At 40.7% G+C, this 27,528-nt stretch overlaps 5 protein-coding genes across 8 annotated transcripts in view; 2 read left to right on the top strand and 3 right to left on the bottom strand.

Annotated features, from left to right (window-relative positions):
* Window positions 1–3,977: 3,977 nt before the first annotated feature.
* The window catches only part of BOLA1 (bolA family member 1), a 34,645-nt gene continuing 11,094 nt past the window's right edge, over window positions 3,978–27,528 (bottom strand). Inside the window, exons 1-2 of one of the 4 annotated variants that reach the window (XM_007485357.2) lie at window positions 5,034–5,198; window positions 3,978–4,509 (exon numbers count right to left, since the gene is read on the bottom strand). In XM_007485357.2, coding sequence (XP_007485419.1) covers window positions 4,081–4,506 — 426 coding nt within the window. In that variant the 5' untranslated portion in view covers window positions 4,507–4,509; window positions 5,034–5,198 and the 3' untranslated portion in view covers window positions 3,978–4,080. Of the gene's footprint in view, window positions 4,510–4,696; window positions 4,848–5,033; window positions 5,199–27,528 lie in introns of those variants that run through there. The other 3 variants (XM_007485358.3, XM_056819316.1, XM_056819317.1) reach the window with 3 other exon arrangements.
* Window positions 11,693–18,765, bottom strand: LOC100013959 (histone H2B type 1-F/J/L). Its single transcript, XM_056819319.1, has one exon. The coding sequence runs from the start codon at window positions 18,704–18,706 to the stop codon at window positions 18,326–18,328; it is 381 nt and encodes a 126-aa protein (XP_056675297.1). The 5' UTR covers window positions 18,707–18,765; the 3' UTR covers window positions 11,693–18,325.
* On the top strand, window positions 18,965–19,501 carry LOC100013915 (histone H2A type 2-B). The gene has a single exon (XM_001365220.4). It carries the CDS (start codon window positions 19,043–19,045, stop codon window positions 19,433–19,435), a length of 393 nt encoding a protein of 130 aa, XP_001365257.1. The 5' UTR covers window positions 18,965–19,042; the 3' UTR covers window positions 19,436–19,501.
* Window positions 19,579–20,105, bottom strand: LOC100013870 (histone H2A type 2-C). Its single transcript, XM_001365160.4, has one exon. It carries the CDS (start codon window positions 20,036–20,038, stop codon window positions 19,649–19,651), a length of 390 nt encoding a protein of 129 aa, XP_001365197.1. The 5' UTR covers window positions 20,039–20,105; the 3' UTR covers window positions 19,579–19,648.
* Window positions 20,301–20,805, top strand: LOC100013827 (histone H2B type 2-E). The gene has a single exon (XM_001365094.4). It carries the CDS (start codon window positions 20,367–20,369, stop codon window positions 20,745–20,747), a length of 381 nt encoding a protein of 126 aa, XP_001365131.1. The 5' UTR covers window positions 20,301–20,366; the 3' UTR covers window positions 20,748–20,805.

Below are 27,528 nucleotides of genomic sequence, written 5' to 3'. Positions count from 1 at the left end.
TTATATATAGCTTTGATTTTGTCATCCAAAAGTTGTCTGTTTATCTTTTGACCATTTATCAATTGGGAAGTGGCTCATATTCTTTTTGACAAAGTTCCTTATATATTTTAGATAAGAGTCCTCTCTAAGAAATTGTCCACAATCTGCTCCCCAACTTATTTTTTTCCTTCTAAACTTGTCTACGTTAGTTTCATTTGTACAAAATATTTTCAATTTAATTTATGCAAAATTTCATAATGCTTTCTATCTCATTTGTTCATAAAATTTTCACTATTTAGAAAACCCCACTACAATCTGGCTTCAGAAGCATCTTTCAAATGAAGCTGCTCCCTCTAAAGTTATCAATGTTCTCTTACTTGCCAAATCTCATGGTTTATGGATCCTCACCTGTTTTGATTTCTGCAACTTTTGTTAGTATAAATTACCTTCTCATTGAAGTTTTTTTTAAGCACTATTTTTTTCCTGGTTCTCCTTACATCTTTTAATGTTTAATCTTTCTTGGCTTCCTTTGCTGGACCTTCAAACAGAATACACCTGTAATCATGGATATCTCTCAAGGCTCTGTTCTGGGTCCTCTTTCTCTCTCTCTTAATTCCCTCTCTATATATCATTCTCAGGTCTATTTATCAAGTTCTAATATATTTTCTGACCTCCATTTTTTGTATCTCTAACTGCCTAGTGAATGGCTTGAACTGGATATTCCATAGACATCTTAAACCCAATAGGATCTCATTCATTTGTCTTCCCCCCACCCCCAAATATTCTCCTCTTTATAACTCTATTACTTGAAAAACATCCTTACTTTCCATCTTGGAATCAATACTGTGTATTGGTTCCAAGGCAGTAAAGTGATGAGGGCTAAATAATGGTGGTAAGTGACTTGCCCACAGTCACACAGCTAGGAAGTGTCTGAGGCCAGATTTGACCAGGACCTCCAGACTCTGTAAACCTTAAAATTTCTTAGACTTATGAATGTTGGAAATTTCCCCATTGGGAAATTTCATACTTGAAAAATTTCCTACTGATAGTAAGAACTCTATTGGAATGTGAAACTCCTTGGAATGGGAGGATCCTTCTCCGCCCTACTTAAGACTACTTTAGGACTAAAACCTTTTGCTAAACAATGGAAAGGGCTTTGACCTATGCTTAAGCATAGAACAGGAAGTCCTTTGAATCATGATTGATTTTAGAATTGATACAATAGAGATACTTGGAATGACAGAACCAGGTCTTGGAACTTATAATCTCCACCCTACTCAGAGTAACAGGATTTAGGAAGGGCTGCAGCATCAAGATTTAATTATTTGAGAATATGACCTTCAACAGACATGTGCAAAGGAAACAGGCCTCTGGGCAGTCCTGGGTTAAGCTAGAGCCACCATTGGCACAGGGGAGACATCGACAGTGATTGGTAGATGTGAGAACTGAGGGGAGGGGATTTAGATGGCTTCCTTAAAGATAGAGGAGTCTGAGGAAAAAGGAGGAGGTTTTGCTCTGAAGGAGGTCTAAGAGGAGGGCTTGCTCTGAAGGAGGCTGGAGGTGGAGGCCCCTGAGACTGTTTCTCCATTTTGGTCACGTGAGTGATAGGGACTGATTTCTTTTCTTTGCCCCAGCTATCTAAGGGCTTGGGCCTTTGGCCCAGCCTAAGCAGAGGGGGTATTTAAGCCCCATTCTCTTCTCTCTCCCCTTTCTCTCTCTCTCTCTCTCTCTCTTTCTCTCTCTCTCTCTCTCTCTCTCCCTCTCCTTCTCATACCTTTCTTCCTCCTGTTTGTAATTAAAAACTCCATAAAAGGTTGACTGCAGACTTGAGTTTTCATTTAGGAATTACATAGCTGAATTCCTTGGCGACCTTAAATTAATATATATCAGTCTTTTAAAGCGATTTCCATATCACAACTCTCATCACTGAACTGGCCCCTCCTCTATTACTGTTGAGTCCCCCTAATCCTTTAGGATGAGAACCTCAATGTCACCAACTTCTTGCAGTCACACTCTATGTTATCTGTTGCTGATTCCACTTTCTTAATATCTTTCCTCTACTCTTGACACAGTTATTACCCTGCTATGGGACTTTATGTGTGGACTACTGCAATAGGTTGCTATCTGGCCTTCTTTCCTCAAGTCTCTCCCCACCTTTGACCATCCTCTACTGAGCAAAGTAACATTCCTTAAGTAGTTCTGACTATGGCACTGCCCTATTTAATAAACTCCAGAAGCTCCCTATCACTTCCAGGATCAAAAAGAAAATTCCATTTGACTTTCAAAGCCTTTTCTAACCTGGCCCCTTCCTGCCTTTCTAACCTTCTCACCTTATACTCCTCCAATCCAGTGACATCTGCTTCTTTCCTATTCTTTGAACGAGACACCCATCTGCAGGTTCCTTGCATTTTCACATGTCTGGAATGCTCTCCCTCCTTACCTCTTTGCTTCTTGAAGTCTCAGCTAAAATTCTACCTTCTGTTAGAAGTCTTTCTCTATCCCCCTTAATGCTAGTCTTCCCTCTGAAATTATCTCCTTTACCCTGTCTTATGTCTTCTTTGTACATAGTAATTTGTATGCTGTCTCCCCCAATAGCTTGTGATCTCCTTGAGGACAAGGACTATTTTTGGCCTTTATTTGTATATACCTAGTATTTATCAAAGTGATAATAACTAACATTTATATCACACCTACTGTGTACCAGGCACTGTAGTAAGTGCTTTACAAATATTATCTCATTTAATCTTTCAAAGAGGGAGGTGCTGTTTTCATCCCTATTTCACAGTTAAGGAAACCTCAACAGACATAAGTTGTGACTTGTCCAAGGTCACACAGCTGCTCATAAGTACTTGACTTGAAGCCAGATTTGAACTTAGGTCTTTCTGACACTAGACCCATTTGTGACATCTAGTTACCAGTACTGGCACAATAAATACTATATCAGTGACTTCTCCACTTCAAATAAATCTTCTCATCTGCTAGGCTTTTATCAAGGGAAGGAGTTCAAGATTTTTCTAAGGATCTCCAGATTAGATTTTCTTAGGTTGTGTTTGCATTTGATCACTATTGACTTGGATAGAGGAGGTTACATATTGTTAGCTAAGACAACAGACAATGGGTTTTCTACACAAGCACAATGAATTATTTGCAAGAACCCTGAAGAACACAGCAGTACTTTTTGCAAAAGAATTCATTCCCTAAAAAAAAGCATCTCTGGAATTTTAGCGATTACTATTTTTTTTCAGCTTAGAAGCCTTAAATGAATCGATTTAGTTATTTTGTTACTTGAAAGAGTTAACTAAACTTTTAATTCTTAGTGTCACTATTCTTGAGACATTTTATGTTCATGGATTTCAACAGCCTAGACTACTATCTTGAGAATTCATGTGAATTCTTGATATGGTCTCAAACCTAGTAACCAGGGATTTATTTCTGTGAACCTGTTCTGTCTGTAAAATGAGCATATCTGGTGTGCCTACTTTATAGGGTTATTATGAGATTCAAAATCAATAGGTGAGGCCTTAAATTCTTTATCAATGCTAGCTATTATTCCTTGTTATCTATCTATACCAAGGCATCCTCTTGCCTAAAGCAGGGGGTTCAAATAAACCAATCAGGTAGCTCCAATAATTCAGCAAAACCTCATGGAGGGGGCAGCCCAGTGGATAGAGAGCCAGGCCTAGAGATGGGAGGTCCTAGGTTAAAATCTGGCCTCAGACATTCCTTACAGGTATGATCCTGGGCAAGTCACTTAACCCACATTGCCTAGCCCTTACCACTCTTCTGCCTTACAACTAATACACAGTATTGATTCCAAGCCAGAAGGTAAGGGTTAAAAAAACAAAAACTGCATGGAGCAGTTGGAGGATATAAAGATTCTGTCCCCTTCCTTCCTCCTCCCCCCATCTGACAGGGCTTAAGTTCCACTTAAGTGCCCTTAGTGTGTTTGCATTGTGGGACACTTCTTTCTCAGCTCAATTCCACGATCACAGACACAGTGAGATCACATTTTTATTTCCAGAGGGCAGGCCCCCAAATAAGGTCAGTGACTCTCCTCCCACAAATCCAAAATACAAGAGTCCTCCTTTCTTTTCCCAGGTTTTAGGAGGCACTCCGGAGGTCTTTCTTCCTTCCTCCTAGGCAGGCAGGGCTGACATCTAGTTGGGGGTTTTCTTTCCATTGGGCAGGGGTCCGAGCTTGGATAGCCAGCGCATGGACAGGCCCTGCAAGTTCTTCGGACAGGGCAGCATGGACCAATCGGTGGCGCTGCAGGTAGCTCAGTCCTTCGAAGCGGGAGCTCACCACGGCCACACGAAAATGGGTCTCGCTGCCAGGAGGCACTGCGTGGCCGCTGCTCTCATTGCGGATCTCCAGCACCTCCGGGCACAGGGCCTGCTCCAGCTTTGCTCTTATGGCCGCTTCCACCGGGCCCTCAGCTCCGGCCTTCTTTACACTGCTACTGGACAGTCGGACGCAGCCAGACATGGCCCGGGGGGCTAGGAGTCGGGCGTGCAGCCCACTTAGCATCAGCTACAAGAAGGATGGGGGAAGGGGAGAGGTAGGGAGGGAGGAAAAGACAAATGAGGCTAAGGAACCATTCCCCATTCAAATTTTACCTCACCCGCGCCCCATACCCCAATCCAAGCATCCAAGTCCCCTGCTTCAGGTAGCCCACCAAAATTTCGCAAGTTGAGAGGTGGGAGTGAAGAGATCCTACCCCATTCTTACTGTGACGTTGAGAGAAGACTACAAATATCTCCGGGTGGGTGGGACAAGAAGGGAAGCTGGGGCTGGAGTAGGAATGAAAGGGGGATGGGGGTGGAGGGTCTCCCGCGCCAGGCTGGAAGTGCTTGCAATCAAGCGGGGGAGGGAGACAGCTCCCGACAGAGGGACGGATTTGAATGAATGAATCATGCACTAATTAAGCGCTTACTACGTGCGTACACAGCAATGAGCTAAGCGCGGGCCATACAAGCAGAAAACCCTCTTTTAAGATATTTCCTACAATCTAATGGCGCGGAAAAACACCAAGGGGAGAGCTGAGATGCACGTACTTCAGAAATGACCTCTGAGCCGACGCCCGGTCGGTATCCCACTTTCTACCAGACCCTAGCACTCGGCAGCTTCCGCCACTCTCATGTTCGTTACGCTTGCTCCGATCCCAATCTCGCGGGAGACGCAACGGGAATTGGATTATCGCGAAACATGACGGGAAATGGAGTCCTCCTCCCCACATTGGCTAGCAGGGGAGGGCTTTGATACCTAATTCCCGACATGCCGTCGAGCCATCTTTCCGAGCCTTCATGGGAATTGTAGTCCTCCCCCTCAGAATTTCTGTTAAACCAAGAGACGCTAAGCTAGGCAATCCAGAGGCTCTCATGGAGAACTGGGACCCTCCCGAAAAGAGGTTGGGTTACTGTGTATTTGAACTAGTTGTTTGCATCCTTCCCTTAGTAATAGCCCAGTACTTAATTAATTAGTCAGAGACAGAAAATGAGCAGTACTAGAAATCCTGTGTTCATACCAAGAACATCACCTTGCATACACACGGTGATGCATAGATATCACAAAGGTGAATGCATATAGACACCCCCGAATACATGTATGTATATATCTGTGTATGTATGTGCGTGTCAATCAGGGATTTAAATGAATTAGTCAATGATCTTTTTTGTATTCTCTTCTGTAGTACTTTATTAAGAAGTAATTGTGATTAAGAGATCACAACCTTTTCCAAAACTATGGCTTAAATAGAAAGTGATATGGTTCTAACACTTTTTCATTTCCATCATGGTTGTCAAATCAAAGGAAGATTAGGAATCTCAGGCTTTACTTTGGAGGATATTCTAATTGGAGACACTAGGATGGGATGGAAAATGGTTTCATATGTGAATCCAGTCAAACTGTTAGAAAATACCATTAACAACTGAAAATTTATATTTACAAAGAACTTCAAAGTTTCTAAAATGGTTTAGAAAATATCAGTACTGTGAAAGACCCCCAAATTGTAAGACACGTTGTAATACAGGCCATTCTAGATAATAACTGGGATATATAACAATTCTAGCCCAATTTTTAAAAATTGTAATTGTTCCTATTAATATAGTACTTTATGAACATAATTTCATTTGTTCCTCATAATAACTCTGTGTGGTAGGTACAATGCAATTTTACAAATGAGGAAACTGAAGTTCATCAGGGCTAAGTGACTTGCTGGGGGCCTCTCAGCAAGTGCAGGAAACATTATTTAAACTTGAATCATTCAAATGTAGATCTCCCTGACTCTAAGTCCTACACTATCTACTCTACCAGAAACTGACTTTTATGAACCATTATTCCAAGTTCTACATTTATAAAGATGGCATTCAATCTTTGGTATCCCCAAATTTCCAGCAGGAAACTCAGAAAATCACTTATATCTGTGTCTCAACAGTTTTGTAAGACTTTTCAGTGTCCTTGATAGTTAATCACTGCCAAAATAAGCTAGCACAAGATACACATGCAGTTTATCCATTCAAGAGTGTGAACACATCATCAGTAAATAGGTGATGGGTCTGTGCCTCACAACTCAGATGTAATAAAATATATACATATATAATTTACACCACATACACCCCCCCCCCCTTATTTTGAGCTATGTGACCCAGAAAGAGTAGCAGAAGAGAAGATATGTTTGTCATTGTTATCATTGAGTAAGATCTGGGAGGACACCTTGGCAGAAAGAAAAGACAATTTTTTTAGGATGCTTTAATTGTTGCAAAGGAAAGAAAGAATGTATGCTACATCATAGCCATTTCCACTAGACCAAAGGAAATAGTATCTTTATCAGTCAATTTGCTATGCTATTGTTGCGCTTCAGTTGTGTCTCACTCTTTGTGGTCCCATTTGGAGTTTTCTTTTTTTTTTTTTGGTAGATACCAGGGTGGTTTGCAGTTTCCTTTGCCATCCATTTTCCAGATAAGGAGACTGAGGTAAATAGGTTTTAAGTGACTTGCCCAAGGTCACACAGCTAAGTAAGTATCTGAGGACAGACTCCAGGTCAGGCACTAAATCTACTGTGTCATCTAGCTGCCCATTGTTAAGTTACCAATGCTGCTTTATTACAATATGGAGAAGGGAGTGAGTTTCTGGAACTACATATTCCAAGTCATTTGGCGTTCTCTTTTGAAAAGCAATAAGGGGGAAGGGAGAAGACAGACACTTGGCTTTAAACTTTCCCTTGGTATATCCTGAGAAGTCAGAAAAAAACAAACAAACTCCCCAAACAATCAAATACAGAACAGAATGGAGTCAGATTGGAGTCAGATACATTCTTTCAAAACTCCACACTTTTTTTTTTTAAACCATAACCCTGTGTTAGTCTCAATACTGTGAATTGGTTCTAAGGTAGAAGAAAGGTAAGGTCTAGGCATTGGGATTTAAGTGACTTGCCCAGGGTCACATAACTAGGAAATATTTGAAACCAAATTTGAACCCAGGACCTCCTTTCTCTGGGCCTAACTTCACAGGATTGAGCCATTAAGCTGACGCTCAAAATCCACTTTCAATAACAGATAAGTGGCAAGTATTGCTAATTCCGGTTGTAGAAGCATATGAAAACCTTTCTTAGTTCAACTGAAAATATTAAATAATATTTTTCTCTAGCCTAAAACTTTTCCTAGAACTTTTTGTTTAGGAAAGTGGGTTTAACAAAAGCTAAGGCCTTGCTCTTAAAAGGATGAAGAGTGATAATCAGATTTATTTCTTATCTTGTTTAGATCCTTGCCTTCCCCATTCCCAGAAGCAGTTGGCAAGAGAGAGAAGTGCCCTGCTCTGTTATTCAGAAAGTACTGTGATGCTGATTTGGGGAAGAGGGCATTTCAGTCTTTGTGGGGGGTAACTGAGTGATGGTTTTTCTGGAATGTTTATCATGAATTATATTTATAATTGTTAGAATCTTTTTGTTCAAGATTCCTCCCTCACGTTTTCTTGAATTAAAGTGATAGAGAAATGTCTGAAGGCATTGAAGATAGTATACTAATTTGGACTCTTCTCTGAAGGCTAGAATTGTTTGGATTTAGAATAATGTTAACTAAAAAAAAATTGTTTCTGGCAGATTCCTAAAATGCAAGATATTGTATTTACTTTATTCCCCCTTAATACTAGGCTCTCAAGGTAATAATGAATATTAGGTATACCATAAGATAGAACTGAAGGAAAAAAAAGGATTCAGTATAGTCTCCCATGATGGTGAACCTATGGCACATACACCATTCCCTGCAGAGTTAGTTACTAGAAAGGCAGAGGGACTCTGGCAGAGCTGCTACCTTCCCCCTCTTCACCATGCTTCCCTGATCCTCTGTGCTTATTCCCTCTCCTGAGCAGAGCACTCAGGCCACTCTTTTCCCAGTCTGGGGTAAGGTAAGGAGGGCACATGGTCTGGGCAAGGGGTGCATGGAATCTGGGGGGTGGGGCATGGCACATAGGCTCTAAAAGGTTCACCATCCAATTGCTATAAACAATGAATATGATTTTCCCTCTCTACAGATGCCAGGGATCTATATATTCCTCTAAACTAGTGCTCTCAAACTTTCTTGGGCATGAACCACATATTTTGATCATGCATTTAACATGTATATATTTATTTATAAATGACTTACATAAGGGCCTACTGCTACTATTTTTTAAATCACTGCTACCAATATTTATGCTAATAGGTCGGGATCAATTAGTAATTCTAATTGTAGTCAAATGTAGTTAATTCTAGAATTAAATCCAGGTGGTTAGCAAAAAAAATCATCTGTATATCCTATTATATTAATAATTATGTACTTTATTAAACTTATAGAATGATAGAAGTTTAAAAACAATGAAATAAGAATGAAATATTGGATTCTAGAGTGGATAGAGAGCCACTAGAGTTTCCTGAATAGGGGAGTGAAATGCTTAAGACCACTAAATTAAGAAGAAAATAATTTTCATATAAAGAAATAAAAACTATCAATAAACACATGAAAAATGTTCTAAATCTCTTATAATCAGCGAAATGCAAATCAAAACAACTCTGAGGTACCACCTCACACCTAGCAGATTGGCTAACATGACAGCAAAGGAAAGTAATAAATGTTGAAAGGGATGTGGCAAAACTGGGACATTAATGCATTACTGGTGGAGTTGTGAATTGATCCAACCATTTTGGAAGGCAATTTGGAACTATGCCCAAAGGATGCTAAAAGACTGCCTACCTTTTGACCCAGCCATAGCTCTGCTGGGTTTGTACCCCAAAGAGATAATAAGGAAAAAGACTTGTATAAAAATATTCATAGCTGCGCTCTTTGTGGTGGCCAAAAAATGGAAAATGAGGGGATGCCCTTCAATTGGGGAATGGCTGAACAAATTGTGGTATATGTTGGTGATGGAATACTATTGTGCTCAAAGGAATAATAAAGTGGAGGAATTCCATGGGAACTGGAATGACCTCCAGGAATTGATGCTGAGTGAAAGGAGCAGAACCAGGAGAACCTTGTACACAGAGACTGATACACTGTGGCACAATTGAACATAGTGGACTTCTCTTCTAGCAGTAATGCAATGCTTCTGGACAATTCTGAAGGACTTATGAGAAATATTGCTATCCACATCCAGAGAAGGAACTGTGGGAGTAGAAACAGAGAAGAAAAACAATAGCTTGATCACATGAGTTGATGGGGATATGATTGAGGTTATAAACCCTAAATGATAACCCTAGTGCAAATATCAATAATATGGAAATAGGTCTTGACCAATGACACATGTAAAACCCAGTGGAATTGTGGGTCAGCTATGGGAGGGGCTTGGGGGGAGGGGAGAAAAAAACATGATTTTTGTAATCCTGAAAAATACTCTAAACTAATCAATAAAATAAAATGAAAATAAGAAAATAAATTTAGAGCTGTATGGAGGAAGGATTGTTGAAGTAAGTGTCTTGAAGCATAGAGGACAGTTAGGCATTGTGTAGAAGGGAATGACCAGAAACAAGGAAATTTGAAAATGTGAAGAAATGCATCAAGGAGAGGAACAAATGAAACTTCACAAGACCTGGGGGGATGGGATGGAATTCCATCCAGGCTCAAAAGCAGTTGGAGGAAAAGACTCAAAGTTCTTATCTGGGACTCTTTGGAGCTGGGTGGGAGAATTACAAATCTCTAAATCTGAACTAAGGTGGTGGCTCTCTGAGAAAGGAGAAGGTGGATCCTGTGAGTCTCAAGAATGCAAATGAGAGAGGCAGGGCTTTTATTGCCTTGAATTTTGGAACCTACATTTCAAATATGTGTCTGGGCAGTGTTTAAGTGGGTACTCTAGAAGTGGTTCTGGGATCCCACCTCAGAAGAAGGAAGCTTTGAAATCTGCACTGATGGAGGAGAGAGCAGAATTGGGGGAGCATTAGGGGATATAGATTGGTGATGGCCTGTTGAAGGCAAGCCCCCAGAGTGGCTATTGAAGGAAAAATGGGATGCAGCTTCACTCTCTGATTGGCTGATCACACAACCCTTAGGGATCAGGCTTCAGCTCCCTATCCAGCCAGAGCTGGCACTTGGGGACAACTGATCTAGCCCTGGGGGGCACTCCGTCACTCTTCCTCCCAGTCTCTCCCCTCCATTGCAAGAATGCCAGCTGCTCAGAGCATTTATAAACTTCTCCTAATTGGGGCACCCTCAGCTTGGCGGGTGACATTGGAAAATTCCCCTCTCCACTTCTTTTTCATTTTAGGTGGAACAGAATGAGTCATACTGGATGATCAGGCTTGGCTGCACTGTGATCTGAATTGCAAATCTCATTACTGTCCCTCCCCAGGCTCCCAACACATTCCTCCTGGAAACTTCCCTTTTACCAATGGAGACATTTGCCATCCTTCCAGCCATTCTTTTTTACAAAGTGACTGTTACTGATTTTTTACTTTCACTCATCCCACTTGAAATCTTGTCCTTTCCATCCCTTCATCTCTCCCATCAGTCTTCATTCTCAACTCATACAACTATCACTGTCTGTAGGTCAGGCCTACTCACTTTTTGCCTGGGCCATTGTAATGACTTCCTGATGACTCTTGATCTTGAGTTGATCCATTCAAATCCATCTTCCAATCAGATATCAAAGTGATTTTTTAAATTCACTAGCATTCTTTCTCATCATATAAACTCCCTGGTTGTCTTTAGAATCAAATAGAAACTTCTGTGTTTGGCATTTTGAAACCCTTCAAAACTTGGACCCAGCCTATCTTTCCAACTTTATTATATATTATTACTCTCCTTCATGTATTCTATGGTCTCTAGCCCATCCATTAAAAAAAAAAAAAACCCTTACCTTCTCTCTTAGAACCAATATTGGTTCTAAGGCTTCAGAAGAGTGGTAAGGGCTAGGTAATGGGGGTTAAGTGACTTGCCCAGGGTCACACAGCTAGGTAGTATCTGAGGCCAGGAAACCCATCCATTTTCAAAGTGTGGTTCCTGGGAGTCTCTGGGACCCTTTTAGGGGATCTGAGGGGCCTAAAGTATTTTAATATTCATACTAAGATACTTTAGCATCAATATAACCCACATTAAAAAAAAAAGCTCTTAGAGGGATCTACAACATTTTTTAAATATAAAGGGGTCATGAGAACAAAAATTTTGAGAATTGTTGGTCTAGTCAGATTGGCTTTCTCGCTGTACCTACTATTCACATAAAAAACACAACAAAACAAAAAACACAACAAATATGAATGGAAATGAAGTTACAATGATCTCCATTTAGGAGCACCATGTAAAGAAAGAGAAATAAATTTATAGTAATTAATAGCAGCTAAGTGGTACAATGGAGAGAGTTCTGGTCAGTTAGTCAATAATCATTTATCAGACACTGCCTGTGTGCCAGGCACTGTCCTGGAGGATCTTACATTCTAATAGAAGAGACAACAAATATGTGTAAACAAACTATATACAGGCTAAATAAGGAATAACTAAGAAGACTGAAGGATTGGGAAAACATTTCTATAGATGATGAGATTTTAGTTAGGACTTTAAGGAAGCCAGGAAAGTCTGTACGTGATAGGCCAGGAGTTTGGAAGCCTTGAATTCAAATCTGGCCTCAGAAACTTATTAATTGTGTCATTTAGGGCAAGTCACTTAATTTTTGTCTGTCTCAGTTTCCTCAACTGGGGATAACAAAATGGGCATAATAAGAACACCTTCCTCCCAGGAGTAAGGATCAAGTGAGATCATAGTTAAAGAGCCTGGTACATAGTAAGCCCTATATGAATTCTATCATCATCAATCTCATTATTAGTTTTAGCTGAGGCTCTGACATGAGATAATTCCCTTTTGCCTTATATATATGGTGAATCATCATATAGGGAAAAATGGCTTGCTGAAAACTTGCTGTTTCATGTTCACTGACTTTTAGGACCTATTGCTTGACTTATATTGGATATCCTCCAATAAAATATCCTTAAAGCAAAATTCTCCCACTTGGTTAGCTATCTCCATCAAATTAACTGATTAATTAATAATAAACAACTATTCTTTACATATCTGTCTCAGCTTTCAGGGGGCACAAACAGGTATTTTTTCCTTCATAGTGTAAAAGAACTAGAATTAAAGGCCATCCAGGTGCCTGAACCCTTCAGGAACTGAGACCAGGAAGGCAGAGTGATTTGCCCAAGGTCACACGGATATTTAGTGTCCCTGTGGGATTTGAAACCAGGTCCTCCGACTCCAAACCCAGTGCTTGTGTTAGACACACCTGACACTATTCTCAAGAACAAAACATTTCTTTGTACCTTTAATAAAATAAAAACTCCCAAAATAGTTTATTTTATCTTATCTCGGCTATCTTTAAATTCCATTTTTGACCATTCTTTTTTTAATAATTCCAAATAGTCCTTTAAAACAATGTACATATTAGTACAATAGTATACACATATATAATTCATGAGTAAGCACACACATGAGAGAGGTGTTCATGCCCCAAATAATTTTTATTGTGGGAGTGCCTAATGAAAATATATGTGGAAGCCATTGCTCTAGAATCATAGCACCACCCTGTGGTCTAGATTCACTTCAGCTGAGGAAAAAACAAAGGGTTAGTTAAAGGCAGCCTCTCTGAACATTTCATGTGGTCCCATATTCACCATTTTGACCTAAAAAGGCCTCTAATCTTTTGATATCACAATGGGGCCTTGGCTCTCTCGATGGAAATGAAATTAGGGCTGCTGGAAGAAGCAATCTCCCCACCCCACTGGACTGGCATTATTTCCAAGACCTCTTGCTCTCAGTATCATGGAATTAGAACCTAGATGGTTTTTCTAACTTTAGGGTAATTCTCCTATCCCCAAGAAACAACACAGTCCAGTGGAAAGAGTAAAAATAACATCTGGAGTTAGAGGATCTGGGTTCAAATCTCACCCTTGAAGTGACCATGGGAAAACTATTTAAAATCTCTGGGCTACAGTTCTCTGATGTGTCAAATAAGGGGCATTGTACTAGGTTACTTCCAAAGTCTTACATAGGATAATCCTAAACTTGAGAATTCTTCCTCTACTGAGGAGGCTTTTCTGAGTTTTCCAGGAGTCTTATGCTGCCCAAGAGTTCCTCCCCTATTCAGAAGGCTGAATTTCCAAACTCTGGCCTCCTGATTCCATGACTAAGGACATGTATAGCTGTCTTTCTGTGGCTGAATCTAGAATTTCTAGTCAATCTACTACTATAGCTTCCACCATACTTGGGATCCTCTCTACTTTGCCTCTCCTGAGTAGCTGGCATCTTAGTGGGTGGGCTAGTCAATATAGGATGGTCGAGAGAAGGCAGAATGTTTATATCCCTTTGAAGGATTAGCAACTGGCATATCTAGGGTCTTCAGAAAAGAGTGTAACTGGTAGGCCAGTTCCCTTTTATAGACTAAGCACAAAGCCTGGCCCCCATTCCATAAAAGCCTAAGCCAACTAATCAATTCCCAATGGATCCAGTTGAGATGTTTTTAATCCTTTCTATAAGATGTCAGTGGACATACTCAACCCTCCATTGGGAGATATACTTTCCACCCCCCTCATCAAGTTGATTATTGAATTTCTATGATCAATTCTGGCATAAAGAACTGTCCCCATCTAAATTGTGGACTAGACAAATAATCTCAGCTAATTACTACATTTTACAAGTAAGGAACTAGAGATCCAGAAAGATAGTAAATAACAGAACCATTGTTCAAGTTGAGCTTTAATCATTTTAAAGCCAGTGATCTCTTTATTTTACCATGGTGGGTTTTTGAGGATTCTTTCTACTTTTTTCCTTCCACTACAAAATAAAGAAAAAGCAAAGAAGAAAACCTCAACCTCTCTGTCATATAGGTTTTGTCTTAATTTCTCCATCCTGTGCTAATTACCATAGATATATGCAAAGGAGTATACCCCAATGTACCCTTTGACATGGTGGGATTGAGTTGTTTAGGATGTGTATCATGCCAAGGAAGGCAGCCTTACTTTGGGTTCTCTTGCTTCCTGTCGCCATAGTCTGAGCTTCTGTTATTTCTGTTCATTTGCTCTTCTTCCCAATTATATATCCCTTTCCTGCTTTATCTAAGCTCTGGTGTTCGAAGGAAGGACACTGGTCTAGTAGGTTGATCTGAGACCCCTATACCAGACTCTTTCAAAGGCACTGGTCCACTTGCTATGCTGACATTCCTGCTTGGCAGAACACACTTTCTGTTGGCTTCCAGCTAGCTGTCTGCACTCTCCCTTTCCTGCCTTCAAAATGATTTCTGCTTCTGCCTGGGGATTCTATTTGGCTGGAGATTGTTCAGAGAAAAACCAATCAGTTGGATTCATCTGGATTCAGGTTGTTGTCTGTGGTGTACCTCATAGAATGACAATCTGGGGCTCTGGAAAGTACCAGAAAAGAAAAAAAAAAGATTTGTCAACTTGGAAAAACACAGAACTACTAAAGTAGTCAGAAAAACCACGCCTTTACTCAGGAAAGAGATAGGTCCAGTAATCTGCTGCTATCACAGACCCAAGAACTAAAAACTACAAAGGGTCAAAACTCTGGGGCTCTGGGGACAGTATCTCTTGGGAGGATCAATGTGCTAGAAGATTCTCCAAAGAACACTAGAACTTGGGAAACAAATACTATTTGGGAAACTAAGGACAGGGAAATATGATTGATTGGCATTACCATGGCTACAAGGAAATGAGGATTATCAGGGAGAGGCTAAAAGGGTACTTAACATTTGATTGGGTCTGCTAGTCTTACTAGTTTGGGATCATTAAGTACTTTAAGGTCTGTTGTTCAGTCTGAAATGGGTGAGGCTGGGACTTCCTTTGGGGTGAATTCTTAGGGGACTGGAGCAAAAGTGGGGTTCCCAAAAACACAGTTGACGGATGAATATATTTAATTTTTAAAGGATTCTTTTCTGGTCTCATCCTTGAGCTTCCCTATTGGCCCTTCATAGTAAAGTGCAGCTGTTAAGGAAAAATCACTGGGGAGATTTTTTTGGTCTGTAAAATAAAGCCTTGATATGTCAAAGGGGATAATTCATGGGACCTGGGCCTGGAGTTAGGAAATCTCATTTTCCTGATTTCAAATCTCTCCTCAAAGACTGTGCGACCTGGAACAAATCACTTACCCCTTTTTGGCTTGGTCTCTTCATATGGAAAATGAGCTGGAGAAGGAACTGGCAAGTCGCTGTAGTATCTTCATCAAGAAAATCTCAAATGGGCTAACTGAATCACAAATATAAAACTGAAAAGAATGTTCTGTATTGTCAACTGGGGTTTTGGGAAACCCCAATTTTGCCCCTGTCCCCTGATAGGCTGAATATTGATAGTGTTCTACACTATCTCTTTCTTGATTAAAGACTTGGTTTTGCTGACTACTTTAGTGATTCTGTTTTTCCAGGTTGACAGTATTTTAGGGTAAAGGAAAAAGTTTGATTCAAGAATCCTTTGCAGAATTGGAATTTTAAAAATACTCTATTTTATCTATTACTCCTATCTAAATTCATATTGGATGGGGCTTTAAAATAATTCTGTTTAATCCCTTTATTTTACAAGTGAGGAAGTAGAGATCCAGAAAGGTTGTAAATAATAGAACTAGTATTCAAACCCAGCTTTAATATTTTAAAATTTAGTTGTTAAATTAAATGTTCACTTTAAATGTGCTGAGTATGCTTATGCTAATCACACAAATCCTGGTGTACAAGGGCATAGAAGTTTTAAAAAAAGTTTTTAAAAAAAGGACATTTCAAGGACAAGTGAATAGGATAACTTGTAAATACTTTCTGGAGCACAAAAGATTTGCCTATGAAAGGAATGAGCAGAGCTTCCTTGGGCTGGCTCGGTAAAAGGGAGTCTTAAGTTTCTTTTTAGTCCCAGTCTGGCCCTTCTTTGTCATCCTTCAGAGATAATAAAGGAACTTGGATTTAGATTATGCTGATTTCAAGAATGAAAAGAATCTGGCCCTTCCAGTCATTTTTTCCCCTCCCCAGAAGCTTTGGATAGAAAGTAACTATTGGGTGTTCTGCTGAGACTACACAATGACTATTGTCACACTAGTGGAATTTAGAAGATGGAAGTTAAGATTCTATAGCATTTCTGAGCTCAAAGGAAATTTAAAGAACGTTTCTAACCTTATTTTACAGAAAAGAAGACTGATCAGAGAAATAAACTGAGACCAAGGTCATTCAGCTAGTTATCAGCAGAACATTTGGTCTCTTGAATGATTCTCAGGCCAATGCATTTTCTTTTTTTAAACCCTTACCTTCTATCTTAGAATCAATACTAAGTATTGGTCCCAAGGCAGAAGAACAGAAAGGGCTAGGCGATAAGTGACTTGCCAGGAGTCACACACCTAGGAATTGTCTGAGGTCAGAACTGAAATCAGGACTTCCCTCAGGTCCTGGCTCTCAAGCCAATGAATTGCCTAGCTACCCCCTGTATTTTCTACTAAACTAAGCGATCTTTCATCTTGTGGGACTTCTGAAATAGGAATGGAAGAAGAGATGAAATCTAGGACCCACTTGGAAGAAAAAGTATTCTTGTTTTTTGTTTAAAAAATTTCAGTCGTAAGTATTGCTGGCTGGTAGTCTGAGGAGCACTTCTACACTCATTGATGGATGCCCAAACCGCCTAATGCCGGAGGAAGAGGGGTGGGGGTAGGGCGTATCCCATCCAGTCCCACTTTGAACATTCTAAGCGCTGTGGCTCTGCTTCCTCAACTCCAAAGTCGCAGGAAGCACTCCTTTGCCACTATCCTTTCTCTCTTTTATGTTCCCTACAAAACGTACCTTCAGCAGGATAAAAATCAATCGAAAAAAGGGACAAATTTTGGGGAAAATGAAAACCAGCATTTTCTCCGAAGCCTTTCCGACACTCGCAGGTCCATGCCCAATATCTCTTAGGAGTTATGACTGAGAATTGAAAGCGGGGAAGTTGTGGGATGATCTTCACCATATCATAATAGGGCCCGAGGGATAAGGACCATACCTGTCTCCATAAAACATGGAGAATGACTGTTAGAAATTAATTCCTTTCTGCTTATTATGGTAAGGGGGGAAGAGGCAGAATAAACACGGCGAGGAAATTAAGATTTCTTGGAAAGGAAAAACGTTTAAGAGAAGGTTTTCCCGCCAGTTCCCACAATGCGCCGGTGTTTCAGGGACAGGATAGAGAACGGTCCTGTGATTTCACAGGCATAGCGAAGTACTCCTACCAATTAGGAACGCACCTACCAATGCAGGCCCGCTTCGCTGCAACTAGTCCTAGAGAATTGCCTACAGGTCTAAAAACATGCCCAGGATTAAGCATCTAGGTAGCAGATAAGAGGCAGGTCTTAAAAAACCGGCTAGTCCTGACTCGTAGGCATCTAGCGCTCAATCTCTTTCACCACGCAGTCTCGCGAGGATGGCTGAGCAGGGACTGAATGCAGACCTTTATTAAAAGAGAAGTCGATTAGGAGAAGGAAACGTGGCGTAGAGCCCCCGTTTGAACTAGACTCGATTTTAAATCGCTCTATTCCCTGGGGCAAGTCACTTAATCGTAGGCCCGTTTTCAGAATTTCAGCGTGCAGAAATGACCCATTACTAACAAATTATAGGTCTATTCCCTATAATAGGAGCAAATCTGAAGAAATCTGCCGATGTTTACCGATTTCGGTTGTCATACAACGTAGTCGACCTGCTTTAGCAGAACGAGATTATTCGAGTTATCTGTAAAGCAACCCCCCCCAGTTTCCCCAACATTATCAGTGAAAAGGAACCGTGTTTTGTTTTAACATTAAGTGAATAGCATCTTTTTCTGAAAAAGTGGGTGGCTCTGAAAAGAGCCTTTGTTTCGTGGGAAGTCGATGACTCCTGCAGCAGCCGCTTACTTGGAGCTGGTGTACTTGGTGACGGCCTTAGTGCCCTCCGACACGGCGTGCTTGGCCAGTTCCCCGGGCAGCAGCAGGCGCACAGCCGTCTGGATCTCCCGGGATGTGATGGTCGAGCGCTTGTTGTAGTGGGCCAGGCGAGAAGCCTCGCTGGCGATACGCTCGAAGATGTCGTTGACGAAGGAGTTCATGATGCCCATTGCCTTGGAGGAGATGCCGGTATCAGGGTGGACTTGCTTCAGCACTTTGTAGACGTAGACGGAATAGCTCTCCTTGCGGCTGCGCTTGCGCTTCTTGCCATCTTTCTTCTGAGCCTTGGTCACGGCTTTCTTGGATCCCTTTTTGGGGGCCGGAGCCGATTTTCCTGGTTCAGGCATGGTTAGCGTAAGCACAAAGCCACTCAAGTCGCGACTGAAGTACAAAGACGCAGAATGGCGACAGGCCCTTTACTTATAGATCCGGCATGCAAATAAAGGCTTTGGGATACCCACTAATGATTGGTTGATGAGTTTTCGTCATTTCCTGGTAGCCTACGATGCAAATGATGAGATGAAAATTCTCTTTTCCCATTGGTTGTTCTAATCAAACGGCTTTCCTAACCAATAAAACGATTCCCCTTCTCCCTGCCTGTAGGTCTTATAAATTACTTCAAATTGGTGCTAAAAGGTTTTCTCTTTCTTTCTCTAAGAGAGTGACTCGTTCCTTTTGTCGCCATGTCTGGCCGAGGAAAGCAGGGAGGCAAGGCTCGCGCTAAGGCCAAATCCCGTTCGTCCCGGGCCGGGCTGCAGTTTCCCGTGGGCCGTGTGCACCGTTTGCTCCGCAAGGGCAACTACGCCGAGCGGGTCGGTGCCGGAGCTCCGGTTTACATGGCGGCTGTGCTGGAGTATTTAACTGCTGAAATTTTGGAGCTGGCGGGAAACGCAGCTCGGGACAACAAGAAAACCCGTATCATCCCCCGCCATTTGCAACTAGCAGTACGCAACGATGAGGAGCTCAACAAACTCCTCGGGGGAGTCACCATTGCTCAAGGCGGTGTCTTGCCAAACATCCAGGCCGTCTTGCTGCCTAAGAAAACCGAGAGCCATAAGCCTGGCAAAAGCAAATAAACGTTAAGGGGGACTAGACTTGTCCCTCCACCCCCCCCAAACGGCTCTTTTAAGAGCCACCCTCATCTATCATATTAAGGGGCTATTATCACTAATAACAAAAGCGAAGTAAATAGTGAATTTATGTCATCAGCTCTTCCTTTGATGTAATTGATGGCTCTTAAAAGAGCCTTTTTGTCTTTGGTGTTAACGTGCAATTATTGCCGCACTAAATCATTTGCCCTTGGGTTTGTGGCTTTCAGTTTTCTTGGGGAGGAGGACCGCTTGTATATTAGGCAGGACACCACCCTGGGCAATGGTCACTCTACCCAGAAGCTTGTTGAGTTCTTCGTCGTTGCGGATGGCGAGCTGCAAATGGCGGGGAATGATGCGCGTTTTTTTATTGTCTCTAGCAGCATTGCCTGCCAGCTCCAGGATCTCTGCTGTGAGGTATTCGAGCACAGCTGCCATGTAGACAGGTGCTCCGGCACCAACGCGTTCGGCATAATTACCCTTGCGGAGCAAGCGATGGACGCGGCCCACTGGGAACTGGAGACCAGCCCGAGAAGACCGTGTCTTAGCTTTAGCGCGAGCTTTACCTCCTTGTTTCCCTCGGCCAGACATGACAGAAGAGAAAGGAAAGACGACAAGGAAAATGTAAGCCCCAAGAAATAACTCGGCCGGCTAAATAGGGTCTCTTTTGTAGACTTCTATAGGGGCGGGGTTAGAAAAGATAAATTTTCATTGGCTTGAAATAGGCTCCGGAAAAAACCAATAGAATAAAAGTAGCTTGAAACGCAATTACATTACGTTGACCAATAGGAATAAAGAGCACGTTGAGCCCTAATTTGCATGCTACCGTTATAAAAGAATGCAGGCCTGCTCAGTCCCTACTTTCGTTTTCTTTGGCTACTGTTCTCTTTTCTGTTAGATTGAGAAAACTTTGATCGCCATGCCTGAGCCAGCCAAGTCTGCTCCCGCCCCCAAAAAGGGCTCCAAGAAAGCCGTGACCAAGGCCCAGAAGAAAGATGGCAAGAAGCGCAAGCGCAGCCGCAAGGAGAGCTACTCCATCTACGTCTACAAAGTGCTGAAGCAGGTCCACCCTGACACCGGCATCTCCTCCAAGGCCATGGGCATCATGAACTCCTTCGTCAATGATATCTTCGAGCGCATCGCCGGCGAGGCTTCCCGCCTGGCGCACTACAACAAGCGCTCGACCATCACTTCCCGGGAGATCCAGACGGCCGTGCGCCTGCTGCTGCCCGGGGAGCTGGCCAAGCACGCCGTGTCGGAGGGCACTAAGGCCGTCACCAAGTACACCAGCTCCAAGTGAGCATGTGTCTAGAAAGAGGCAGACTCCCCTCACCCAAAAGGCTCTTTTCAGAGCCACCTACCTTATCTGGAAAAAGAGCTTTAACTTCTTGACCGTGCAGGCATCTCCACTGCTTTCTTGGAGATGCCATTATAACTAGAATAGTACCCATGCATTGGCTGGTAATTTGAGCAGCCTTGGAACTGCGTCCCTTGCAGGGTCTGGGATATTTTGGAGGTGAATTAATCATTTGCACGCCCATTTCCTTGTTAGCTTTTAGTCACTGCCACGTTGGAGCTAATGAACATCAGTACAGGAAATATCAAGTATTATGCTAACAATTACATTGCTTTTTTTTAAGGTCCGGAAAAGTATGACACTTCTGGGATTCAAACAGGGCCCTGGTTCTTTTTGGGGGGACTGGGGAGTTGTGTGTGGCGACTGACAGCTTTATTTTGTACTTGCTTTCTGCAGCAAAACCTTGACTTGGCCACTTCACTGGAGTCTTGCTATTGGGCAATACTAAAATTCGAAAATCCCTCGCTATTTTCGAATTGGCTAACGACTACTGTTACTCTCCCTTCATTGGTCAACTTCTGAGCCTGACTAACTTTCCTCTACCGTGCTGCATTTTCTTTTCTGTAGATTCTGTGCGTGTAATTAATTGTACGACATATTTGAACAAGTTTTCACTCTCCTATTCCATTTCTATTCAGCAATGGGTTCAAGAATCTTTTTACACAATTTCTGAATGCATCACAGGATGGAACAGGTAAGTGTTCTTTGGCATCAAACTACTGCAGAGCTTTCACTTTGTAAAAACAAACAAACAGTATTTATTGAATGCCTAAGTACCAGACACAGTTAAAAGAAACTAGAATCCGAGGACTAGGGAAAGTATTTTACTCTCCCCTCCCCCACCAGAGGATGTCTGTCAATAAGCCAAATTCTCCTTTCAAATGAACTTCAGTGAAGTTCAAAAGAATGGCTGGGGAAGAAAATCCTTCTCTGCAGATTTTCCCTACTTCCCCACTTCTTTGTCTCCGGGTTTCTTCAACTGGCCTGAGGTAAAGAAAGTAAAACCCTGACCTCCCATCTTAGAATCAATACCGTGCACTAGTTCCAAGGCAGAGGAATGGTAAGGGCTAGGCAATGAGGGTTAAGTGGCTTGCCCAGGGTCATACGACTAGGAAATGTATGAGGATAGATTTGAACCCAGGACACCCCACCCATCTCTAGACCTGGCTTTTAATACACTGAGCCACCCAGCTGCCCTTAACAAAACGATTTTCTTAATAATATGATATGAGTATGTCACACTTCTACTCCATAGACTCTAGCACTCTATAGGCTCTAGGATCAAACCTTTCATTTTTATCTCATCCCTTTCTAATTTTTATTTCTGGTGTAAATTCGATAATGCTTATAATTATTAGTACAATAGCACCTTATATAATGTGTAAGTGTACCCACAGTGAGGTCACACTGAAAAATGTCTTGCTGGTAGTGATATGGAATCCAAAAAGTATAGAAATGACTAACCTAGAGAATTAGCATTTCGAAGACAAGGACCACTTCATTAAATCATTTCCCTTGAAATTCTAGTTTCTCATCTGTAAAAGAAAATGGTTAACGTAGATGAATGTTTTTAAGTTTCTAGTGATTCTTTGTATGAATGCAAGAAAATTCTATGAAAGGAAATTTTAAAAAATACCCAGAGCCGTAGAATATAGGATTCATAATAGAAGGCTATTTTAGAGATGGCTATCAAGACAAGGGATCTGGGCATGAACTCAAGTAGAGGCATCATAAAGTCATCTCTAACAAATGCAATGCTCTTTTCCTCCACTGAAGAGAATCTAAATAAAACATGACAGAGATACAGTATATATCTAACTGTAAATGTTTATTAGTATAGCCCTAAAAAACAGGAGGGTAGTTATTGACCTCATACATATGGTAGGTGGGGTGGGGATCACAATTCTGTCACCAGAATGCTAGAGTTTCCCATACCTCCACTGATGGACTTTGAAAAGTCCAGTTCCAGTAATTGCTTTTGCCAATTTGGACAAATTATTTAGCCTCCTTTTGTCTACAACTAATATTCGATCCAAGTCAGTAACTTTTTCCTTTTCATGTGTCCCAGGAATAAGCAACTTCTTCCAGACATAGAAAGGCTCCTTGGTCTTTTAGTCAGTCTTATGAAACCCTAGACCTGGGTTCTTCCAAATCAACTGTTTTTTTTTGCCTTTATTTTAGCTGCCTCCTAGTCCAATATTAAGTCCATCTGACTTTGCCTTCAGACAAATGTTGGTAAAAATGGTTTAGGTGCTCATTGTGGTTGGCTAATATTTAAGAATTTACTTTCCTGGGGGCAGCTGGGTGGCTAAGTGGATTGAGAGACAGGCCCAGAGATGGGAAGTCCTGGGTTCAAATTGGACCTCAGACACTTCCTAGCTGTGTGCCCCTGGGCAAGTCACTTCACCCCCATTTCCTGGACCTTACTGCTCTTCTGTCTTGAGACCAATATTGGTATTGATAACCAGTACTGATTCTAAGATAGAAGGTAAGGGGTTAAAACAAATCATTTTGGGACCTGTTTGGAGAATGGAATGGAGATGGATGAGACTTAAGTGTGTGGGTGGGGGCAATTAGTGGTCATTGTAATAGCTTAGGCAAAAGTGGATCAGAGCATGAACTCAGGTGGAGGCATCATGATAGAGGGGGGTGGATATCGGAGATGCTGCGGCAGAAATAACAAGATTTGGCAACTGAATGGATAATAGGGTGAGAGAGACAGATGACACTTAGGCTGTGAATGTGGGTGACTAGAAGAAGAATGCCAGTGTCCTTGACAGCAAGCAAAAAGGTTAGAAGAGTAGGTGAGGGGGAGAAAATGTAATGAAATCTGCATGAAACTCATAATCCATCTAAGCCTATTCATCCTGAACTATTCAGTCCCACTTAAAACCACAAGAGGAGAGGTAGGCTTCTTAGTCACTCTTCTGAAGGGCCAAACCTACCTTCTTCAGGAAGCTTGCCATAGTCACAAGGTCATCTGAAAAATAGGGGATTGGTGTGAGGGGTATGTGGAGGAAATTTGGGGGATGGCAGCAGCTGTTGCTGTGGGTACCCTGGAGTGATCAGATTATGATTCTTCTAAGAGGCTGAATTTGAGTTTCTGAGGTGAAGTTAACAAGGAAAGATTGGAGGATGGAGAGTTTGGAGGATAAGGGTTGTATTGGAGACAAGTCATAACCTTAACCTGTCAAGGGATCCAAAATAAATGCATAGGCTACTTACCTATTGCCTCCCATTACTACAGTATAGTAGATGAAAAAACCTTAATGGAAAAGTAAACCACAAAGGAGCACATGCCAAAACTGGAGTCCAAAGGACTTGGGTTCAAATTTATCCTTCCAGCTTAGAATCATTGCTAGAAAAGAAGGTAAGGGTTTTTTAAAAAATGTAGATAGCACAAGATGAACAGTGTGGATTGGGATGATGTTACTTTTCATCCCAATCCTGTCCCTCTTCTGAATTTCCCTATTTCTATTGAAGGCGCCATCATCTTTTCAGTAACCTGGTAGTTTCTTTGACTTTTCATTCTCCACACTAACTCTTGTCATTTCTATCTCTACAAAATTTTTTGCATACATACCTTGTTTACTCCTCAGATACAAATCAGGTAACTACTTTAGTTCAGGCCCTCATCAGGGGTTCTCTCTTGGAGTGTTCTAATATGTTCCTAATTAACCTCCTTGCCCTTTGCTTCTCTCCAATCCATCTTCCATACCTCTACGAAAATAATTTTCATAAAGTACAGATCTACTCATGCTTACTTAGCAAACTAATCACTCCCTATTGACTATAGAATAAAATATTATTTCCTCTTTCTCAAATTTTGTATAATTTTGTGTAAGCTTTATAAGATACTTAATTATCAGCATATATGCATAATTTGTAAATAAGTAAATAAATACATATCTAGGAGTGTGATCAAAGTTTTTTACTTAGAGACCTGTACAAAGACAAAGTAGGGAGACCATTTTTCTGGACAAATTCTCCCTTTTTTTCCTTAGGAAATGCTTGAGGTGTTAAAAGGATCCATGTAAAGGGATCCTCTTCACAAAGTAGTGAAAAATGCATTATAATAAATAAGAAAATAAATTAGATTCACAATATAGGATGCTTTTTAAAAAATCCATTATGTGGCCTTTGGGGTTTTATAATTAATTTGAAAAATAAATATTTTAGGATGATTGGAAGTGAGATAGTTGTTACCTATAGAGTATTGCTTTCTGGAATTATTTCATTAAATGTATTGAAAAAGGATAGTGTTGTGAGGAGATGAAAGCCCACCCAGCAGTGGCCTCTCTATTCTTAGAGAATAAAAGCACGGAGGAATTCCTTTTAAGGGACTCTGGTAATTGGGTTAATCACCCACTAGGAAATAAGCCTAAATCCTGGAATAATGAAGGCCAAGCAGGCTGTCAAAGCCTTGATTAAGAAAGGACTTTGATCAGATGGAAATAAAGCAGATGTTTTATTTTGAATTTGAGTTGAACAGTGGGCTAGTTATAATAAATCTGGGGGAAGTTGTTTAGTGGGTTGTTAATGTCATTGGGATTGGACCAGCCTGATGTCAATTTGAGTTTTTATAAGATAGAAACAAGGTGTTAACAGAAAACAATAATAGGATAAATGAATTTTTAAAGAGCTTAAAGTTTATTATTGTTCCAAGCCCTGCACCAAAAAAAGTGTGAAGTAAAAGAGAAGAGTTTGAGTTGACAGAAATCTAATCAGTCAATAATCTTTTACTAGGACATTTATTAAGTGTGAAGTGCTGTGCTAAGGGTAAAAGTTAAGGAAAATGTTTGAATGAATTCCTGGAAGTCTTGTCAAGTAAATAGAGAATTATTAAGCACCCACCATGTGCCAGGGACTGTGCTAAGCCTTCAGGGTACAAAGAAGAGTAAAAAATAATTCTGTTCTCAATGAACTCATAGTCTAAAGGGGAAGGCAATATATAGCTAAATACAAACAAGATAAATTGGAGATAATCAACCATGGGAAAGTACTAGCATTAGGGATAATTGGGAAAGGCTTCTTGAAAAAGATGGGACTTTAGCATGAAGGAAGCCAGAAGGCAAAGGATAATGAGGAATGAGGGAGAGAATTCCTGGCATGGGGAAGAGGCATGAAGCCCAGAGATGGAGTTTAGTGTGAGAAAAGAACAGCAAGGAGACCAATGTACATAGAAGGGGAATGAAGTATAAAAAGACTAGAAAAGTAGGAAGGTATCTGGTTAAGAAGAACTTTAAAAGCTGGAAGATTTTATATTTGATGTTGGAGGTATGGCACAGTAGAATAGAATTATGAGCCTGGAATCAAGAAGATCTAAATTCAAATCTAGCCTTAGATACTTGCTAGCTGGGTGACCCCAGGCAAATCACTTAACCTTTGTCTGCCTTAGTTTCCCCCTCTGTAACATGAGGATTATAATAGCATCTACCTTTTAGGGTTGTTGTAGGATCAAATGAGATATTTAGAAAAATCTTTAGCATAAAATGTGACAGTAGGGTGGAAGACACAGTGGTGTCCATATCAGAGGTGAGAAGGAAGAATACAGGTAAATATTGGATGTAGGGGCTAAGAGAGAGTGATGAGACCTTAATTATAAGTCTAGGGGACTAAGGAGTTAGTACTAAGTTGATAGTGAAGTACTTTGGGACAGGGAGACAATGCATTCAGATTTGTTAAGATGTGTATGGAATTGTCCATTTTGACATGTCCAATAGGCACTTAGAGATAAATCTGGATTATGTGAGATGGGAGGTTGAGATATATTAGATCTGAATCAGTAGATATAAAAATCAGCAACTTGGAGATGATAATTGAATCAATGGAAGAGCAAAATATAAGTATTGAACTATTCAAGAGATAGCAAGGTGGTATATTTAGAAGTTAGGTAGGCAAATTATGAAGTACAAGGTTCTTCAAAGCAAAATTACTTAAGTCAAAAGGGAATCTAACACACATTCTATATAAGAAACAGAATATCTGATTGAGAAACATAATAGAGAAGAAAAATGGACCATTACTATAACTGCATTGTATGATAGGGGTATGTGTGTGTGTGTGTGTATTAAGAGTCTTGGGGAGAGGGAATAGGTGAAGTTGAACTAGATCTCTTTTTTTAATAGCCTTAAATCGTTTGACTTTTTAAATCATTTTGGATCAAATGATTTAAAAATAAAATAGTTTGTGCTCTGGCTTCAAAACAAAAATCAGTGGTTCTCCATTGCTTATAAAATGGACTCATATTTTCAAGTCAGCCACAAGCTAGTGGAAACTATTGCTCTAGTTTTGTTTCATGTTTCATAATCCCTTTGTTTAGTTGGTTTGCTCTATATCTCTGGAATATTAGGTATATTTTCTTGTCTCTGTTGCTTTTTTTTTTAATCACCAAACATTTATTAATTGATGAGCCAGGCACTATTCTCAGCAGTGAGGAATCAAAGCCAAAATGAAATAGTCCTCAGTTTCAAAGAGCTCACATTCTTCTAGTCTAGAATGCCAGATACCTGTTTCACTGAATCCAAATGCTATCCTTTCTTTAACACCTTTAAATGCTAGTTTATTATTTCAAAAAACATTTAAAAATTCTTAATGAGAATAAATATTATATAATTGAGGTTATAAAAACATTTTCAAAGTAAGCTTTCAAAACTTTGCGATAGTTGTTGAGGGAGACCTATTGATACATAAAACAATCCCTGTCTTCAATGACTTAACATTA

This window comes from Monodelphis domestica, chromosome 2 (assembly GCF_027887165.1).
Source record: "Monodelphis domestica isolate mMonDom1 chromosome 2, mMonDom1.pri, whole genome shotgun sequence".
NCBI classification, from domain to species: Eukaryota; Metazoa; Chordata; class Mammalia; order Didelphimorphia; family Didelphidae; genus Monodelphis; species Monodelphis domestica.
This window is presented reverse-complemented; position numbering and strand designations above follow the sequence as displayed.